Below are 20,728 nucleotides of genomic sequence, written 5' to 3'. Positions count from 1 at the left end.
TTAAAGGAATGGAGGCCCCTGGGCTAAGGGGGCCTCCATTCCCCCGTGAGGGCCCCCCCTTCATGATCGGAGCTGCCCGAGCTGCCCCCCCCACCGGCACTTACCTCCTTCTCCGGCGCGCTGTACTCTCTTTACTGAGGAGATCTCGTGAGAGTGAGACTCAAGAGATCTCCTCAGTAAGGAGACTACAGCGCGCCGGAGAAGGACTGCAGGGAAAGTGCTCAGCAGCACTGATCGCGCCGGGGGTGCCCCCGCCCCTGACCGTTCAATACTGCTGCTGAGCACTTTCAAGGGCCCCCTGGATCCATAGGCCCCTGGGCTGTAGCCCAGTTAGCCCTATGGTTAATCCGGCCCTGATGGTGCCCAGGACAGTGTGGGTATAACTGTGTATCAGTGTTGTTTGACGCATAGATGTTAATGTAGGACAATGGGAGACAACCTGACACACCTCAGGGGCTGCACATCACCTTTAATCTCACAAAGAGAGGCCCACCTGTAATAACATATCAGCAGCATTGTAAACAAGTGTTACAAGCTGTAACAAACACATCTGACAATAAAGCAGGAAGCCTGGGGACGGTCGTTGAAGTCTCGGAGGGCCACTTGTTGGCCGTCACTGGTGAAGGACTTGCAAACATGAGAACCCGTGACCTTGGGTTGCAAACTCAAATGTTTTGAACTAATACCTCATACTTTCATTTTCCTAGATATACACAAATTTGCAATTGTTAGGACAGGTGCTGACAACAGCTGTGTTTTTGTTTGAACCTATATTCATTAACTGCAAAGTTGTGTCTAGCGGTGATGATAATTAAGAGGAAACAGTCACTCAGTACAGCTGCCATTCAGTGAGCACATCAAAGGCTGGATTCATTAAGGAACATAAATGGCGATATGTGCCGTGTTTTGCGTAAAATTGCTCTGCCCAGAACCTGACTATACACCAGTGATTACAGCAACGTACAATTCATCTTCGAGGGCAAAAGTACCCTTATAACAGCCTCCGATTTCAGAGGCTGAACGGGGAGGGGACTGGCTGTATATACGCAGTCAGTGTACAGTAAGGTTGTATGCACGCAGTCAGTGTACAGTAAGGACGTATGTACGTTGTCAGTGTACAGTAAGGACGTATGTACGTAGTCAGTGTACAGTAAGGCTGTATGCACGCAGTCAGTGTACAGTAAGGTTGTATGTACGTAGTCAGTGTACAGTAAGGACGTATGTACGTAGTCAGTGTACAGTAAGGGTGTATGCACGCAGTCAGTGTACAGTAAGGACGTATGTACGTTGTCAGTGTACAGTAAGGGTGTATGCACGCAGTCAGTGTACAGTAAGGACGTATGTACGTAGTCAGTGTACAGTAAGGCTGTATGCACGCAGTCAGTGTACAGTAAGGGCGTATGTACGTAGTCAGTGTACAGTAAGGGTGTATGCATGCAGTCAGTGTACAGTAAGGACGTATGTACGTAGTCAGTGTACAGTAAGGCTGTATGTACGTTGTCAGTGTACAGTAAGGGCATATGTACGTTGTCAGTGTACAGTAAGGACGTATGTACGTAGTCAGTGTACAGTAAGGGTGTATGTACGTTGTCAGTGTACAGTAAGGGTGTATGTACGTTGTCAGTGTACAGTAAGGACGTATGTACGTAGTCAGTGTACAGTAAGGGTGTATGTACGTAGTCAGTGTACAGTAAGGACGTATGTACGTTGTCAGTGTACAGTAAGGACGTATGTACGTTGTCAGTGTACAGTAAGGGCGTATGTACGTAGTCAGTGTACAGTAAGGACGTATGTACGTAGTCAGTGTACAGTAAGGACGTATGTACGTAGTCAGTGTACAGTAAGGACGTATGTACGTTGTCAGTGTACAGTAAGGACGTATGTACGTAGTCAGTGTACAGTAAGGACGTATGTACGTAGTCAGTGTACAGTAAGGACGTATGTACGTTGTCAGTGTACAGTAAGGACGTATGTACGTAGTCAGTGTACAGTAAGGGTGTATGTATGTAGTCAGTGTACAGTAAGGACGTATGTACGTTGTCAGTGTACAGTAAGGACGTATGTACGTAGTCAGTGTACAGTAAGGGCGTATGTACGTTGTCAGTGTACAGTAAGGACGTATGTACGTTGTCAGTGTACAGTAAGGGTGTATGTACGTTGTCAGTGTACAGTAAGGGCGTATGTACGTTGTCAGTGTACAGTAAGGGTGTATGTACGTTGTCAGTGTACAGTAAGGACGTATGTACGTAGTCAGTGTACAGTAAGGGTGTATGTACGTTGTCAGTGTACAGTAAGGACGTATGCACGTAGTCAGTGTACAGTAAGGGTGTATGTACGTTGTCAGTGTACAGTAAGGACGTATGTACGTAGTCAGTGTACAGTAAGGGTGTATGTACGTTGTCAGTGTACAGTAAGGACGTATGTACGTAGTCAGTGTACAGTAAGGGTGTATGTACGTTGTCAGTGTACAGTAAGGGTGTATGTACGTTGTCAGTGTACAGTAAGGGTGTATGTACGTAGTCAGTGTACAGTAAGGACGTATGTACGCAGTCAGTGTACAGTAAGGGTGTATGCACGCAGTCAGTGTACAGTAAGGGTGTATGCATGCAGTCAGTGTACAGTAAGGCTGTATGCACGTAGTCAGTGTACAGTAAGGGCGTATGTACGTTGTCAGTGTACAGTAAGGACGTATGTACGTTGTCAGTGTACAGTAAGGGTGTATGTACGTTGTCAGTGTACAGTAAGGGCGTATGTACGTTGTCAGTGTACAGTAAGGGTGTATGTACGTTGTCAGTGTACAGTAAGGACGTATGTACGTAGTCAGTGTACAGTAAGGGTGTATGTACGTTCTCAGTGTACAGTAAGGGTGTATGTACGTAGTCAGTGTACAGTAAGGGTGTATGTACGTTGTCAGTGTACAGTAAGGGCGTATGTACGTTGTCAGTGTACAGTAAGGGTGTATGTACGTTGTCAGTGTACAGTAAGGACGTATGTACGTAGTCAGTGTACAGTAAGGGTGTATGTACGTTGTCAGTGTACAGTAAGGACGTATGTATGTAGTCAGTGTACAGTAAGGGTGTATGTACGTTGTCAGTGTACAGTAAGGACGTATGTACGTTGTCAGTGTACAGTAAGGACGTATGTACGTAGTCAGTGTACAGTAAGGGTGTATGTACGTAGTTAGTGTACAGTAAGGGCGTATGTACGTAGTTAGTGTACAGTAAGGGCGTATGTACGTAGTCAGTGTACAGTAAGGGCGTATGTACGTAGTCAGTGTACAGTAAGTGTGTATGTACGTTGTCAGTGTATAGTAAGGACGTATGTACGTTGTCAGTGTACAGTAAGGACGTATGTACGTTGTCAGTGTACAGTAAGGGCGTATGTACGTAGTTAGTGTACAGTAAGGGCGTATGTACGTAGTCAGAGTACAGTAAGGACGTATGTACGTTGTCAGTGTACAGTAAGTGTGTATGTACGTTGTCAGTGTACAGTAAGGGCGTATGTACGTTGTCAGTGTACAGTAAGGGTGTATGTACGTAGTCAGTGTACAGTAAGGACGTATGTACGTTGTCAGTGTACAGTAAGGACGTATGTACGTAGTCAGTGTACAGTAAGGACGTATGTACGTTGTCAGTGTACAGTAAGTGTGTATGTACGTTGTCAGTGTACAGTAAGGACGTATGTACGTTGTCAGTGTACAGTAAGGACGTATGTACGTTGTCAGTGTACAGTAAGGACGTATGTACGTAGTCAGTGTACAGTAAGGGTGTATGTACGTAGTCAGTGTACAGTAAGGGCGTATGTACGTTGTCAGTGTACAGTAAGGACGTATGTACGTTGTCAGTGTACAGTAAGGACGTATGTACGTTGTCAGTGTACAGTAAGGGCGTATAGATGTAGTCAGTGTACAGTAAGGGCGTATGTACGTTGTCAGTGTACAGTAAGTGTGTATGTACGTAGTCAGTGTACAGTAAGGACGTATGTACGTTGTCAGTGTACAGTAAGGACGTATGTACGTAGTCAGTGTACAGTAAGGGTGTATGTACGTAGTTAGTGTACAGTAAGGGCGTATGTACGTTGTCAGTGTACAGTAAGGGCGTATGTACGTAGTTAGTGTACAGTAAGGGCGTATGTACGTTGTCAGTGTACAGTAAGGACGTATGTACGTTGTCAGTGTACAGTAAGGGTGTATGTACGTTGTCAGTGTACAGTAAGGGTGTATGTACGCAAACAGTGTACAGTAAGGGTGTATGCATGTAGTCAGTGTACAGTAAGGACGTATGTACGTAGTCAGTGTACAGTAAGGGCGTATGAACGCAGTCAGTGTACAGTAAGGGTGTATGCATGTAGTCAGTGTACAGTAAGGACGTATGTACGTTGTCAGTGTACAGTAAGGGTGTATGTACGTTGTCAGTGTACAGTAAGGGCGTATGTACGTAGTCAGTGTACAGTAAGGGCGTATGTACGTAGTCAGTGTACAGTAAGGGCGTATGCACGCAGTCAGTGTACAGTAAGGGCGTATGCACGCAGTCAGTGTACAGTAAGGACGTATGTACGTAGTCAGTGTACAGTAAGGACGTATGTACGTAGTCAGTGTACAGTAAGGACGTATGTACGTTGTCAGTGTACAGTAAGGGCGTATGTACGTAGTCAGTGTACAGTAAGGGCGTATGTACGTAGTCAGTGTACAGTAAGGGCGTATGTACGTAGTCAGTGTACAGTAAGGGCGTATGTACGTAGTCAGTGTACAGTAAGGGCGTATGTACGTAGTCAGTGTACAGTAAGGGCGTATGTACGTTGTCAGTGTACAGTAAGGACGTATGTACGTAGTCAGTGTACAGTAAGGACGTATGTACGTAGTCAGTGTACAGTAAGGACGTATGTACGTTGTCAGTGTACAGTAAGGGTGTATGTACGTTGTCAGTGTACAGTAAGGACGTATGCACCTAGTCAGTGTAGAGTAAGGGTGTATGTACGTTGTCAGTGTACAGTAAGGACGTATGTACGTAGTGTACAGTAAGGGCGTATGTACGTTGTCAGTGTACAGTAAGGACGTATGTACGTTGTCAGTGTACAGTAAGGACGTATGTACGTTGTCAGTGTACAGTAAGGGTGTATGTACGTAGTCAGTGTACAGTAAGGACGTATGTACGTTGTCAGTGTACAGTAAGGGTGTATGTACGTAGTCAGTGTACAGTAAGGACGTATGTACGTTGTCAGTGTACAGTAAGGGCGTATGTACGTAGTCAGTGTACAGTAAGGGCGTATGTACGTAGTCAGTGTACAGTAAGGGCGTATGTACGTAGTCAGTGTACAGTAAGGGCGTATGCACGCAGTCAGTGTACAGTAAGGACGTATGTACGTTGTCAGTGTACAGTAAGGACGTATGTACGTTGTCAGTGTACAGTAAGGGCGTATGTACGTTGTCAGTGTACAGTAAGGGCGTATGTACGTAGTCAGTGTACAGTAAGGACGTATGTACGTAGTCAGTGTACAGTAAGGGTGTATGTACGTAGTCAGTGTACAGTAAGGACGTATGTACGTTGTCAGTGTACAGTAAGGGCGTATGTACGTAGTCAGTGTACAGTAAGGGCGTATGTACGTAGTCAGTGTACAGTAAGGACGTATGTACGTAGTCAGTGTACAGTAAGGACGTATGTACGTAGTCAGTGTACAGTAAGGACGTATGTACGTTGTCAGTGTACAGTAAGGGTGTATGTACGTTGTCAGTGTACAGTAAGGACGTATGCACCTAGTCAGTGTAGAGTAAGGGTGTATGTACGTTGTCAGTGTACAGTAAGGACGTATGTACGTAGTGTACAGTAAGGGCGTATGTACGTTGTCAGTGTACAGTAAGGACGTATGTACGTTGTCAGTGTACAGTAAGGACGTATGTACGTAGTCAGTGTACAGTAAGGGCGTATGTACGTTGTCAGTGTACAGTAAGGACGTATGTACGTAGTCAGTGTACAGTAAGGGTGTATGTACGTAGTCAGTGTACAGTAAGGGCGTATGTACGTTGTCAGTGTACAGTAAGGACGTATGCACCTAGTCAGTGTACAGTAAGGGTGTATGTACGTTGTCAGTGTAGAGTAAGGGTGTATGTACGTTGTCAGTGTACAGTAAGGGCGTATGTACGTTGTCAGTGTACAGTAAGGACGTATGTACGTAGTCAGTGTACAGTAAGGGTGTATGTACGTTGTCAGTGTACAGTAAGGGCGTATGTACGTTGTCAGTGTACAGTAAGGACGTATGTACGTTGTCAGTGTACAGTAAGGACGTATGTACGTTGTCAGTGTACAGTAAGGGCGTATGTACGTTGTCAGTGTACAGTAAGGACGTATGTACGTTGTCAGTGTACAGTAAGGGCGTATGTACGTTGTCAGTGTACAGTAAGGGCGTATGTACGTAGTCAGTGTACAGTAAGGACGTATGTACGTTGTCAGTGTACAGTAAGGGTGTATGTACGTTGTCAGTGTAGAGTAAGGGTGTATGTACGTTGTCAGTGTACAGTAAGGGCGTATGTACGTTGTCAGTGTACAGTAAGGACGTATGTACGTAGTCAGTGTACAGTAAGGGCGTATGTACGTTGTCAGTGTACAGTAAGGACGTATGTACGTTGTCAGTGTACAGTAAGGACGTATGTACGTTGTCAGTGTACAGTAAGGGCGTATGTACGTTGTCAGTGTATAGTAAGGGCGTATGTACGTTGTCAGTGTACAGTAAGGGTGTATGTACGTAGTCAGTGTACAGTAAGGGCGTATGTATGTTGTCAGTGTACAGTAAGGGCGTATGTACGTTGTCAGTGTACAGTAAGGGCGTATGTACGTAGTCAGTGTACAGTAAGGACGTATGTACGTTGTCAGTGTACAGTAAGGGTGTATGTACGTTGTCAGTGTACAGTAAGGACGTATGTACGCTGTCAGTGTAGAGTAAGGGTGTATGTACGTTGTCAGTGTACAGTAAGGACGTATGTACGTAGTGTACAGTAAGGGCGTATGTACGTTGTCAGTGTACAGTAAGGACGTATGTACGTTGTCAGTGTACAGTAAGGACGTATGTACGTTGTCAGTGTACAGTAAGGGCGTATGTACGTTGTCAGTGTACAGTAAGGGTGTATGTACGTAGTCAGTGTACAGTAAGGACGTATGTACGTTGTCAGTGTACAGTAAGGGTGTATGTACGTAGTCAGTGTACAGTAAGGACGTATGTACGTTGTCAGTGTACAGTAAGGGCGTATGTACGTAGTCAGTGTACAGTAAGGGCGTATGTACGTAGTCAGTGTACAGTAAGGGCGTATGTACGTAGTCAGTGTACAGTAAGGGCGTATGCACGCAGTCAGTGTACAGTAAGGACGTATGTACGTTGTCAGTGTACAGTAAGGACGTATGTACGTTGTCAGTGTACAGTAAGGGCGTATGTACGTTGTCAGTGTACAGTAAGGGCGTATGTACGTAGTCAGTGTACAGTAAGGACGTATGTACGTAGTCAGTGTACAGTAAGGGTGTATGTACGTAGTCAGTGTACAGTAAGGACGTATGTACGTTGTCAGTGTACAGTAAGGGCGTATGTACGTAGTCAGTGTACAGTAAGGGCGTATGTACGTAGTCAGTGTACAGTAAGGACGTATGTACGTAGTCAGTGTACAGTAAGGACGTATGTACGTAGTCAGTGTACAGTAAGGACGTATGTACGTTGTCAGTGTACAGTAAGGGTGTATGTACGTTGTCAGTGTACAGTAAGGACGTATGCACCTAGTCAGTGTAGAGTAAGGGTGTATGTACGTTGTCAGTGTACAGTAAGGACGTATGTACGTAGTGTACAGTAAGGGCGTATGTACGTTGTCAGTGTACAGTAAGGACGTATGTACGTTGTCAGTGTACAGTAAGGACGTATGTACGTAGTCAGTGTACAGTAAGAGCGTATGTACGTTGTCAGTGTACAGTAAGGACGTATGTACGTAGTCAGTGTACAGTAAGGGTGTATGTACGTAGTCAGTGTACAGTAAGGGCGTATGTACGTTGTCAGTGTACAGTAAGGACGTATGCACCTAGTCAGTGTAGAGTAAGGGTGTATGTACGTTGTCAGTGTAGAGTAAGGGTGTATGTACGTTGTCAGTGTACAGTAAGGGCGTATGTACGTTGTCAGTGTACAGTAAGGACGTATGTACGTAGTCAGTGTACAGTAAGGGTGTATGTACGTTGTCAGTGTACAGTAAGGGCGTATGTACGTTGTCAGTGTAGAGTAAGGGTGTATGTACGTTGTCAGTGTACAGTAAGGGCGTATGTACGTTGTCAGTGTACAGTAAGGACGTATGTACGTAGTCAGTGTACAGTAAGGGTGTATGTACGTTGTCAGTGTACAGTAAGGGCGTATGTACGTTGTCAGTGTACAGTAAGGACGTATGTACGCAGTCAGTGTACAGTAAGGGTGTATGTACGTTGTCAGTGTACAGTAAGGGCGTATGTACGTTGTCAGTGTACAGTAAGGGTGTATGTACGTAGTCAGTGTACAGTAAGGGCGTATGTACGTTGTCAGTGTACAGTAAGGGCGTATGTACGTTGTCAGTGTACAGTAAGGGCGTATGTACGTAGTCAGTGTACAGTAAGGACGTATGTACGTTGTCAGTGTACAGTAAGGGTGTATGTACGTTGTCAGTGTACAGTAAGGACGTATGCACCTAGTCAGTGTAGAGTAAGGGTGTATGTACGTTGTCAGTGTACAGTAAGGACGTATGTACGTAGTGTACAGTAAGGGCGTATGTACGTTGTCAGTGTACAGTAAGGACGTATGTACGTTGTCAGTGTACAGTAAGGGCGTATGTACGTTGTCAGTGTACAGTAAGGGTGTATGTACGTAGTCAGTGTACAGTAAGGACGTATGTACGTTGTCAGTGTACAGTAAGGGTGTATGTACGTAGTCAGTGTACAGTAAGGACGTATGTACGTTGTCAGTGTACAGTAAGGGCGTATGTACGTAGTCAGTGTACAGTAAGGGCGTATGTACGTAGTCAGTGTACAGTAAGGGCGTATGTACGTAGTCAGTGTACAGTAAGGGCGTATGCACGCAGTCAGTGTACAGTAAGGACGTATGTACGTTGTCAGTGTACAGTAAGGACGTATGTACGTTGTCAGTGTACAGTAAGGGCGTATGTACGTAGTCAGTGTACAGTAAGGACGTATGTACGTAGTCAGTGTACAGTAAGGACGTATGTACGTAGTCAGTGTACAGTAAGGGAGTATGTACGTAGTCAGTGTACAGTAAGGGCGTATGTACGTAGTCAGTGTACAGTAAGGACGTATGTACGTAGTCAGTGTACAGTAAGGACGTATGTACGTTGTCAGTGTACAGTAAGGGTGTATGTACGTTGTCAGTGTACAGTAAGGACGTATGCACCTAGTCAGTGTAGAGTAAGGGTGTATGTACGTTGTCAGTGTACAGTAAGGACGTATGTACGTAGTGTACAGTAAGGGCGTATGTACGTTGTCAGTGTACAGTAAGGACGTATGTACGTTGTCAGTGTACAGTAAGGACGTATGTACGTAGTCAGTGTACAGTAAGGGCGTATGTACGTTGTCAGTGTACAGTAAGGACGTATGCCCGTAGTCAGTGTACAGTCAGGGCGTATGTACGTAGTCAGTGTACAGTAAGGGCGTATGTACGTTGTCAGTGTACAGTAAGGACGTATGCACCTAGTCAGTGTAGAGTAAGGGTGTATGTACGTTGTCAGTGTACAGTAAGGGCGTATGTACGTTGTCAGTGTACAGTAAGGGCGTATGTACGTTGTCAGTGTACAGTAAGGACGTATGTACGTAGTCAGTGTACAGTAAGGGTGTATGTACGTTGTCAGTGTACAGTAAGGGCGTATGTACGTTGTCAGTGTACAGTAAGGACGTATGTACGCAGTCAGTGTACAGTAAGGGTGTATGTACGTTGTCAGTGTACAGTAAGGGCGTATGTACGTTGTCAGTGTACAGTAAGGGCGTATGTACGTAGTCAGTGTACAGTAAGGACGTATGTACGTAGTCAGTGTACAGTAAGGGCGTATGTACGTTGTCAGTGTACAGTAAGGACGTATGTACGTTGTCAGTGTACAGTAAGGACGTATGTACGTTGTCAGTGTACAGTAAGGGCGTATGTACGTTGTCAGTGTATAGTAAGGGCGTATGTACGTTGTCAGTGTACAGTAAGGGTGTATGTACGTAGTCAGTGTACAGTAAGGGCGTATGTACGTTGTCAGTGTACAGTAAGGGCGTATGTACGTTGTCAGTGTACAGTAAGGGCGTATGTACGTAGTCAGTGTACAGTAAGGACGTATGTACGTAGTCAGTGTACAGTAAGGACGTATGTACGTAGTCAGTGTACAGTAAGGGCGTATGTACGTTGTCAGTGTACAGTAAGGGCGTATGTACGTAGTCAGTGTACAGTAAGGACGTATGTACGTAGTCAGTGTACAGTAAGGACGTGCCAAGCTCCAGCGCACACAGCAATGTCCGATCTAAGCTCTGGGAATCTCTCAGGTACATGATTTTCTGTAGTATCTCCTGCTCCAGCTACAGGTCAGGTGTAAGTGCTGATTACTAGTGATGACGGCTGTATATACAGCTAGAACATGTGTGTAATCAGGAGCAACTATAACAATGTATTTTATGTACAGGGGACAATAATGTTTTGGAGTATAATAATATATATATAAATATTTTTTTAACAATTTTGTCATTAATGACTACATTATTAACAGGTGACAATCGTTGGATACTTATATTTTTATCTGTAGGTTCTGCTGGTATTCAAATCAGGTGACAATCAGACACACACAGGTCAGGTACATGGCACCTATAGGGGGCAGTAAGGAGTAGAGGTGCCTACACTACAGCAGTAGTCAGACACACACAGGTCAGGTACACAATCACTAGAACAATGTATTGCAAACTACCTACCTGGCTACTTAGAGGCTTCCACAGCAACTGTGCAGCTGGCAGATGGGGATAGACAGGGCAGCACACATGCGCCCCCTGATCCTGTCACCAACCAGGTAGACACCTCTAATGCTGATTCTTGTCACTTTTAAATATTTTTCTCGATTTACAATTTATTATTCACAGAACCTGCTGCCTTAACAGTTTGTGTCATTATAGTCACTTTACACCATGTCTGACACTGCCCCCTGTCCACACGGTGTCCTGGCTCAGGAAAGGGGTTGGGTACCTAGTAACGATGAAAGCAGCCCCGACAGTGGTATGTCCGACTGGAGCACTCCGAGGCTGACTATGTGCGATCCCGGTACTAGTAAATTACATCACTGTACAACACAACACTACTATTACTGCTGTTAAGGGGGAATACAAGACAGCGCTGGCTGTACAATGTAGAAATGTTTCTAAAAAAAACACTGTACAGCCGGTGTACAGATTTGGTCCATCTAATTTTAGTAAAGAGAAAGTACCAATCCCATGGTCAGGATCATCTCTGAATAATACAAATCTAAAATGGAAAGTAAGAAATATACCTGTGCTCTGTGGTAGTAAAGATGAAAACAGACCTATAACTGATAAATCACACATATACATATCAAAACATAAAACAGTACTTAAAATACTCTGGAATATAAACTCAAAACGCATAAAATAATCTGGGATTAGTTTGGAAAAGACAGAAACATTGAACTGTAACACTGGACAGATGGAGGTCGCCCCTGTTATATCGATGATGTCATTGTAACTATCATTAATACAATCAGTGTTATTAACTGTTTCCACAGAACCACCTACAGTCCCAGCTCCTCCTGATCATCATCATCAGTACTTGTACTCTCTACTTATACTCATCCCGCTGTTACTGGGTCTGATCATCTGCTGGAAATATTCATCCAGAACAGGTGAGAAATCTAAATCTCTAGGTTGTAAATCTAAGAGATACAAAGAGATGTAAATAACGTTTGCAGAGTCCGCTCCCCATAACTCACATTATTTGTCCCTTCAGGACCCCGGACAGCTCCGACATCTCCCGGTGTGATGGAAAATGAAAGCAATTGCACGCAGGTTTGTACTGGTTCTCTTACCCACTAGCAGGGCTGCCAAGAAGAATTCAGGGCCCGGGTACAACAAATTCATGGGGCCCCCCTCATAGTGAAGTAAGCCCCAAAAAAAATTTCCGCCGCCTTATGGCGGCGCAAAAAAAATTAGGTGTATGGTCATACATTCAGGGGCGTGGCTAGCCAAACGGCGGTGCAAAAATTTTGGGAGGTGTGGTCATGCATTTGGGGGCGTGGCAAACGTGCCATTGGGGCGTGGCTAACATAAAAACCACTAGGCTCTCAATTCGCCGGAGCGTCACATATGTTCAAGCACTCCTGACTTTCAGGACATCTACCACCACAGTGTAGTATACAAACAATGCAGTGTGTACACAAACAGTTCAGTCTTGGCCTACACCTTACATTGGACACAACTATCACCAAAAATTGGTATTGTCCCTACTAGAATCACAACATTTCACACACTGTGCTGCTTTCTCCTACCTGTTCTTCTCACTTTCTCCACCTGTGGCTGCTGCTTTCTTTAGTTGTGGCTTGTCCGGATCCAGGAATGTTGAAGGACCTATTTTGAAAAAAAAATGGCTACATTTAGAAAATTACAGCCAGCCCCGGCCTTAAATCAATAGCACCCACGATTAATAATTAGGCCTTCCTCCAGCTCCAATATTACAATAATACTATTCACATTTAATAAATAAACCTATTTCCCTTCCTGCAAACAGCCCCAGCAATACCTATTTCCCGCAACCATCACTGCCATTAAATAATTCATAGTCACATTTAATAAATAGACCTCATTCTCCCTAAACTCACCCCAAGATTCAATAGCCCCCCAAACCACCCCATCTTAAATTAATAGTCCCTACTATTAAATTGCCTCACCATCACTCTACAAACAAAATAGCGCCCATTAATTAGCTGCCACCTACCTCACACACACTACATTGCAACAAGTCCCCTGTGCCATTACACACACAATAATGTGCCCCTTCATCACAACTACACTGTACCCCCTTATGCTCACACTGCGACCTCCATGCTGCTTTTCCCCCTTCTTTTTTACCTTGTGCCTCTCTCCCACTTTTTTTTATTCCCCTGTGGCTCTCTCCTTTTTTTCCCTCCTCTGTTCCTCTCTCCCACTTTTTTTCCCCTCCTCTGTTCCTCTCTCCCCAATTTTTTTTTAATTACTCTGTGGCTCTCTCCTTTTTTTCCTCCTCTGTTTCTCTGTCCCCTTTCTTTATAGTACTGTCCCTCCCTGTTTTCCTCCCCTTGCCTCTCCGTTTCTTTACTCACCCTTTGTCAACTTCTTTCTTTTCTTTTCTGCTCTTCTGTCTCCTCTTCTGTCTTCTTTCTTCCTGCTGGCTGCGGCGCTCCTCACTGACTGACAGGCGTGACTTGATGACGTCACGCCCGGCAGTCAGTGTGAATGGAGGAGAGGAGGGACACGGCGCCGTGCGATCACGTGAGTATTTTTTTTTTTTTATTTATTCTTCCTCCCAGCTCCCAAGAAACCCAAGACCCCCCCCGCGGGAAAAAAAATATAAAAAGTTAAAAAACATAGCGCAAGACAGAAAAATAAAAAAAATAAAAATTAATTAGCAGCGAGGGCCCGGCCCAGGCCCCCTGGCATGGCCGGGCCCGGGTAAACTGTACCCGCTCCCCCCCCCCCCTCTCGGCGGCCCTGCCCACTAGTCCATAATAACCGTAGCCACAATGTTCCAGTCCACCCCAGAATTATACACATGGGGGTAAATTTACTTCCTAAAGTGATTATCTGTCCAGGATCATAACCCAAAGTACAATGATGGGAGATAAGAGATCTGACCCCTGAATCTTATGTCAGATTACAATGTTGGTGTCAGGTATTTTTGAGCCACTATCTGAGGTCAAACTTATTACAGTAGATTTCAGGGATAGTCTATATCTGATAACCTCCCCCATTGTGGAGACAGGAGCCAGACGGTGCTGCTTATATGAAGGGGACATTGAGTTATCAGTTCAGCAAAACTCAGAACATCCTGTATTGTACAATGAAGTTGAATAAAAAACGCTTATTTACCCCAATATCCCATAATATGCTGAATGCTAAATGTTACTGCACATTGCCATAAATACCCACACACAGTTATCATCTTACATTAGTACAGTACAGATGTCAGTTGTTACTGTAGAGCCGCTCGCTACATATTGCTAATATAACATTCTGTTTGTTACTTAGCAGCTGTCCTTGGCCTATTCCAGGACAGATATATATCATATAATGCACAGTTCTGTGATTCAGACACAGGAGCTGCCATAGTATATACATATACTAATCTCATGTGCAGACTGCAGACATGCAGAGGATGGAGAGAATGTCATTATTACTGAGTGTCCCCAGCTGACAGGGTAGGTACTGGGTCTCGCAGTGGTGACCCGTCCTATATTACCCCTCATCTGTTCATTACCAGGTCAGAGAGTGTCCGTCCTTCCTATACGACCTCTCCTCTGCTCAGCACTAGGCGGCACTGGGAGCCCCTCCTATATGTCAGTGACAGAATAAGTAGATGATGCCTAAGCACTACGGAATATGTTGGCGCTATATAAATAAATGATGATGACGCCTACTTGCTGAGATAGACGTGCTGCCCCTGGAGGCACGGAGTCTAACATCCCCCTGGTCTTCTTCAAGGACCCCCACAAGGGAGTTTGGGTTTCTCCGCTAGGGACGCGCAGTTCGCGGTTCTCCAGAGCAGCTCCTAGCGAAGTAGAGGGAGTGTAGGTGATAAACCATCCAAGATCAATTCCAGCCGGGCAGCGAAGTACCAAGGGAGGATCCAAAGTGAAGTCAAGATAAGCCGAGGTCTGAAGCCGTAACGTGCACCAAAAGAAATGTCCAGAAGAGTAGTCAACGAAGGCGGGTCAGGAAGCCAATAGAAGCAACAGGAAATACCGGCAAGCGCTGGAGTACAGGGAGGACCAGATACTCTGGGACTAATGCTGCCAGAGGCCAGTTTATGTAGGGAAGCAAATTGGATGATTAGCCGGCAGCGGTGGCGTCCCAGGGCCGCCGGCAGGTGAAACTAGCGTCCCGTTGCCCAGCAACGGAGAGGAGACTGAGAGCTGCGGCCGGATGCTCGACAGGAAGTTACGAGTCTGGTGGCTCCATAGTAACAGGCGACCGTCCCTGCGACAGAGACGGCGTCTGACACTATAATATTCCTCTACTGCTCGGTAGCAGGTCAGAGAGCTTGCGTTACTCCTTATATTACACATCGGCTGCTCAGTACTAGGTCAGGTAGTTCGGTCAGTACCAGCTCAGGCATATAGTAAACACACAATAAAATGGGCGCTAGATAACCTTTTATAATAAACAGCGCTTGTCTTATCTGCAGCTCTCAACAACAAGCTCTGCAACCTGCAAATTCAATATAGTAAACACACAAGACCATAGCAGATTCCCAATCATTAATCCTCTAGTCCTATGTCCTTAATGGTAATAACATTCCTGTATATGCACCAACATTGCTGCTCAGCCAGTAATACTGTACTATTCTACCCACAGTATCATAGTAAACACTTACTTGCCAACTTTTCAATGTTGACCTCCGTGAGATCCAAGGGTGAGGTGGGCATGTGGGGGTGGGGTGAGGTGGGCATGTGGGGGCGGGGTGAGGTGGGCATGTGGGGGCAGGGTGAGGTGGGCATGTGGGGGCGGGGTGAGGTGGGCATGTGGGGGCAGGGTGAGGTGGGCATGTGGGGGTGGGGTGAGGTGGGCATGTGGGGGCGGGGCGAGCTGGTCGTGTCAGGATGGGGCTCGGTGAATCAAATCATTTTGTCCCTGCCCCGTGATGCAATGACGCAGGGGGCAGGTCAAAATGACACGATTCCCCGAGAATCGAGTCATGGAGACTGACTGACATGCCGGGAGAGTGGGGAAGTATGAGTAACAATGTGAATTTAATATGTCTTATATTCCTTCTTTCTCATCTCCCTGTGGTCACTCAGCAGAAGGACAGTGATACAGATCTGCACTATTCTACTATATTCCCTCATCCAGCCGGTGTAAGGACAAAGCCGGAGAAGACCAGGAAAAGGAGAGCAGAGGAGGTAGAATATGCACCTGTGAGGATCGCAGTACCCGCCCTACCCGTCACTGCCACACATGAACAGAGCAACATGGACCAGGACAGTATATGTTACGCCACCCTGAAAACATACAGAGAATATTAAACTGGACCAAATGTAACATTGTTCCCGGGAACTGAGCAGGTGCAGCCGGGGTGGGGATCGGTGATGTTGGTGTCATTAGTAAGTTGGACTTGTACCAGCAGAACCGAATGGGAACTGTTCATCTTACAGCTAAAACCAGTCAGAGGTGAAGAATTTCCCACCAATATTATCTGTCTGAGAGACACTGTGCTGTATAACCAGCCTCAGACGTAGGGGGAGCTTATTAATCTGCGTGCATCAGAATTACAGGAGAAGAAGAATTCCAGGTTAAAGCCGTCCAGACATAAAAACCAGGACAGTCCTGTAAAAGTGGGACATTAGTACCTGCACTGTTTACATGGTCTACGTGCACCTGTGTGTCTGTCCCTTTCTCTTATAATACATTTAAAGTTTAGAACATGTAACCAGCCCTTAGTGACGTCGTCCTACTGGTTCAGTATCTGACACGTCGCCCTGTTTAACTGTTACACAATGCACAATAAACATTTATATCGGAATACTGTAGTCTACAAAACACATATATTGTTACTTTGTTCATACTTAAATCTACCAACAAAGTAGAATCCATTCATTTAGTCTTAAGCAAAATTAGTATTTCTAAAATGAATTCCTCCAAAGTCCTCTGCCTCCGATTACCACCATCTGACTGAACCTGATCTCCGATCCTCGAGGCCTGGCAGCTGCGTAGATGAGACGGTGCTGCGGAGTGTTATTGTCCTATATGCAAAAATTGTGCTTCATCAAGGAATAGTTTAGGAGAAAATAAAGAAATGTAAATAAATAAGATGGTGGCCCAAACGTGGTAGCAGATGGGACCAGGAACGTTCTTACCTTTGCTCACAGGAGGCGTGTCTGACCTTGTAACTGCTTGTGGCCAGGCGGCAGACCCCCGAATCAGCTCTACGGGGCAGAAAAGGAGAGAAACAATCTCCCATCACTTCTGTGACCAGACGCTGAGCGCTTGTACTAAACAAGATCAGCTGTTATAGTGGCTGGTGGGGAGACACAAGGATATGAATATCTCACTGGGCCCTGAGGTCAGGCTCTGGGCTACTTCATTTGGCCTAATTGGCCTTTCGGTCAGCTCTGGTCAGAGAAGATGAGGAGATGCTGAGGAGCCGCACTGGTTTACAGCTCTATTTCCTCTGACATTTACCCCACGCTTCTATAATGGGTGGTTCTCCAACCTAAACCTTACAGATAAAGGGCCTGATATAGAGTAAGCCACAAATGGATTTTGAGTTGTACTTAAGATACTGTACAGACGTGTTTATCTTCTCATTGCCTGGAGCTCTGTGTCCTGTACATAGGTGTTAGGAATGGTGCTGCTCCGGAGCCTGGGGCCCCAAGTTTGGTTGTTGACGATAATGAGTAGGATTGTGGAGGAGGTGTCAGGGCCAGTGAAACACAATAAACCCAGTAATCAGTGGACGGAGGGCACCACGCTTACCAGTGCACCTCGCCAGGCCACCTGCCCCCAAAGAAAGATTTGGTGCCTGCGCCCTGAACATTTTAGTCCCCACTCTCGAGGGCTTGGAGTAGCGACACATGTGAAGTGAGACCCCTTAGTGCACACTCCAGAAAGGGAGGGAGGGGGGGCTGAAGATGTCAGCTCCAGTCTAGTAGGCAAGAAAAGGTGGAGAAACATATGTAAATAAAATATAAAATAATTGGGAATAGCAGTAACTAAGGGGAAGGAAAAAGGACAATAAATAAAGAAGGAAGCTTACAGGAAAAGAAAAAAGAAAGAGAGATAGAGAGGCAACGAGAAAGATCCAAATAAGAAAGCAAAAGGAAAACCAGAAAGGCAGGGAAGGGAAGTGTTAATAAGTTGTAGACACAAATAAAACATGGGTCAATGCATGTAGTATAATATGGTTATAAATAAAGCAGATTGTGAAAATAATAAATGTCTATGAACTATAGATAATCATGGGATTTTGAGTAATTCTAATGATTTAATTTAGTGTCACAGAAAGAGATGAGGGATAATGTAGAGAACATCAGTTACAACAATGATTAAAAATCTAAGCACAGTGTGTCTGTAGTGTTCAGTGTAGAAGTAGGAACAACGCGTTTCACCACCAGTATGTGGCTTCCTCAGTTGGTTCTTTTTCCTGGAAAATAACCCAATGAGGATGCCAAATACTAGCATATAATGTCAGAAATCATCTATCTACAGGATATCAAGGGACTCAACACAACACTTTACTATTAGTATTTATAAGTATTATTATCTGTAGGCTTACTAGGTGTTATATTGCACACGCAAGTCACTTCCCACCACAGATAAGCACATTAGTGTATCATAAACTGTAAAGATACTTGTAAGTAAACAACCACATCAAGATGCGCTTTAAAAGCGGTCGCAGTAAAGATATGCCGGCCTCCATCCTCATCAACTTGTGAGATAAAACAATAAATAAATAGTTTTTGTTAAGTGCTGCCCTCTATGGGTGCCGGGGGACACAGTGTGGGGTCTTCTGGCAAAAACCGAAACCAGCACCAGCCTGATCAACATGCGATGAGTCCCCAGGGAAATTAAGCACTTGCTCTGAATAGCGCTGACGCATTTCTCATGGTTCCCGATCTGTGAGTCCAGACCAAGCCTGTCCTCCCTGGGTCTACAGCTGCTATGGGGTAGATATCCCACAAAAACTGTGTGTCCCCTCCCCAAGAGACAACCACCCCCGCGCTGAAAGGCACCGGGGGGTCTTCTCACCCATGGCTTCAGGTACCAGGATAGTAGTAATACAATTATGGAGACCATGAAGTGGAAACTTTGCACCAATGAAGTCCAACCCCCCATATGTAAAATGTAAATAAAGCACAAAGGGTTAAAAAAAATTCTATTAAGGATGTGTATAAAAGAAATAGGGCTATTTCACCGCCTCCCTGGTAATAAATAATATAACTTTATTATAATTAACTAATATATTATATCTATAGCTATATTTTATATACATAAAAAGATACCACAGTGATAAAGATAATAAATCATTGTAAAGTGTCATTTTAATAAACATACCGCTAAGTTAGCTGGGTAAAAACAATCCATTTTTTCATAAATCCCGGTTTTTATATATTTGTTTCCATAAAAGACTAAGTTGCCTATGAGAATATATAAGAGGTCTCTCAAAGAAACAGACAAATAACATGTATTAAATAGAGCCCCTTCCTCTAATCATGGAACCCCCCCTTTAGTAGGTGTATTACATGTACTATAACCGATTGTCTGCAGCCTAGGACACATTTACATGAGCATCTGCATAGGTTTTCATGAACATTGACTTCAGCAAAATGGCCGCCATCACTTTTCTCTCTAGTGTATTATTTTTATAGTTTTGTATTTAGAGCTCTAGTGATCAGTGTCTGACAGAAAATACAGCCAGTAACTGTGGTGTTATCACTGCAGCCTGATGTCAGCGCTGGGTGAGTCCCTGTAACACTGAGATTAATAGTTTTATTATAATTGTGTATGAGAGGAGATTAATATTAGTTCTGTACAGTAATATTACTGTGGTTAGATGGTCAGATGTATGTAAAGCAGTGATCACATTAATGTGCAGATTACTTTATACCTTATTCTATTGTATGTAACATTTTATTACATTTATGTACATTTTACTGCTCTAATTCTAGTTTTCATATCTGAATACAGCACTACAGGGTAATTTCTGTTTTGTAGGCAATTCTGAATTGTTTTGTTATGCTGAATGTATGGACACTGCACAGTACCACTTCTATGTATGTCATGTTCATACTGAGCAAATGTACACTGCACAGTACCACTTCTCTATGTCATTTCCATGCTGTACATATGGACACTGCACAGTACCACTTCTATTTATGTCATTTCCATGCTGTACATATGGACACTGCACAGTGCCACTTCTATTTATGTCATGTTCATGCTGTACATATGGACACTGCACAGTACCACTTCTATTTATATTATGTTCATGATGTACACATGGACACTGCACAGTACCACTTCTATTTATGTCATGTTCATGCTGTACATATGGGCACTGCACAGTACCACTTCTATTTATGTCATGTTCATGCTGTACATATGGGCACTGCACAGTACCACTTCTATTTATGTCATGTTCATACTGAGCAAATGTACACTGCACAGTACCACTTCTGTTTATGTCATTTCCATGCTGTACATATGGGCACTGCACAGTACCACTTCTTTTGTCATTTCCATGCTGTACATATGGGCACTGCACAGTACCACTTCTTTTGTCATTTCCATGTTGTACACATGGACACTGCACAGTACCACTTCTGTTTATGTCATTTCCATGCTGTACATATGGGCACTGCACAGTACCACTTCTTTTGTCATTTCCATGTTGTACACATGGACACTGCACAGTACCACTTCTGTTTATGTCATTTCCATGCTGTACATATGGGCACTGCACAGTACCACTTCTTTTGTCATTTCCATGTTGTACACATGGACAA

At 44.5% G+C, this 20,728-nt stretch overlaps 1 protein-coding gene across 2 annotated transcripts in view; it reads left to right on the top strand.

The window, feature by feature from the left end:
• The window catches only part of LOC142140556 (uncharacterized), a 34,329-nt gene extending 17,587 nt beyond the window's left edge, over positions 1-16,742 (top strand). The window contains exons 3-5 of one of the 2 annotated variants that reach the window (XM_075198267.1): positions 11,762-11,878; positions 11,983-12,041; positions 16,028-16,742. In XM_075198267.1, the coding sequence (XP_075054368.1) occupies positions 11,762-11,878; positions 11,983-12,041; positions 16,028-16,249 (398 nt within the window). In that variant the 3' untranslated portion in view covers positions 16,250-16,742. Of the gene's footprint in view, positions 1-11,761; positions 11,879-11,982; positions 12,042-16,024 lie in introns of both variants that reach the window. The other variant, XM_075198266.1, reaches the window with a different exon arrangement.
• The last annotated feature ends 3,986 nt before the right edge of the window (positions 16,743-20,728 follow it).

This window comes from Mixophyes fleayi, chromosome 2 (assembly GCF_038048845.1).
Source record: "Mixophyes fleayi isolate aMixFle1 chromosome 2, aMixFle1.hap1, whole genome shotgun sequence".
Lineage (NCBI taxonomy): Eukaryota > Metazoa > Chordata > Amphibia > Anura > Limnodynastidae > Mixophyes > Mixophyes fleayi.
Note: the sequence above shows the minus strand (reverse complement) of the source record. Positions and strands in the feature narration are given on the sequence as shown.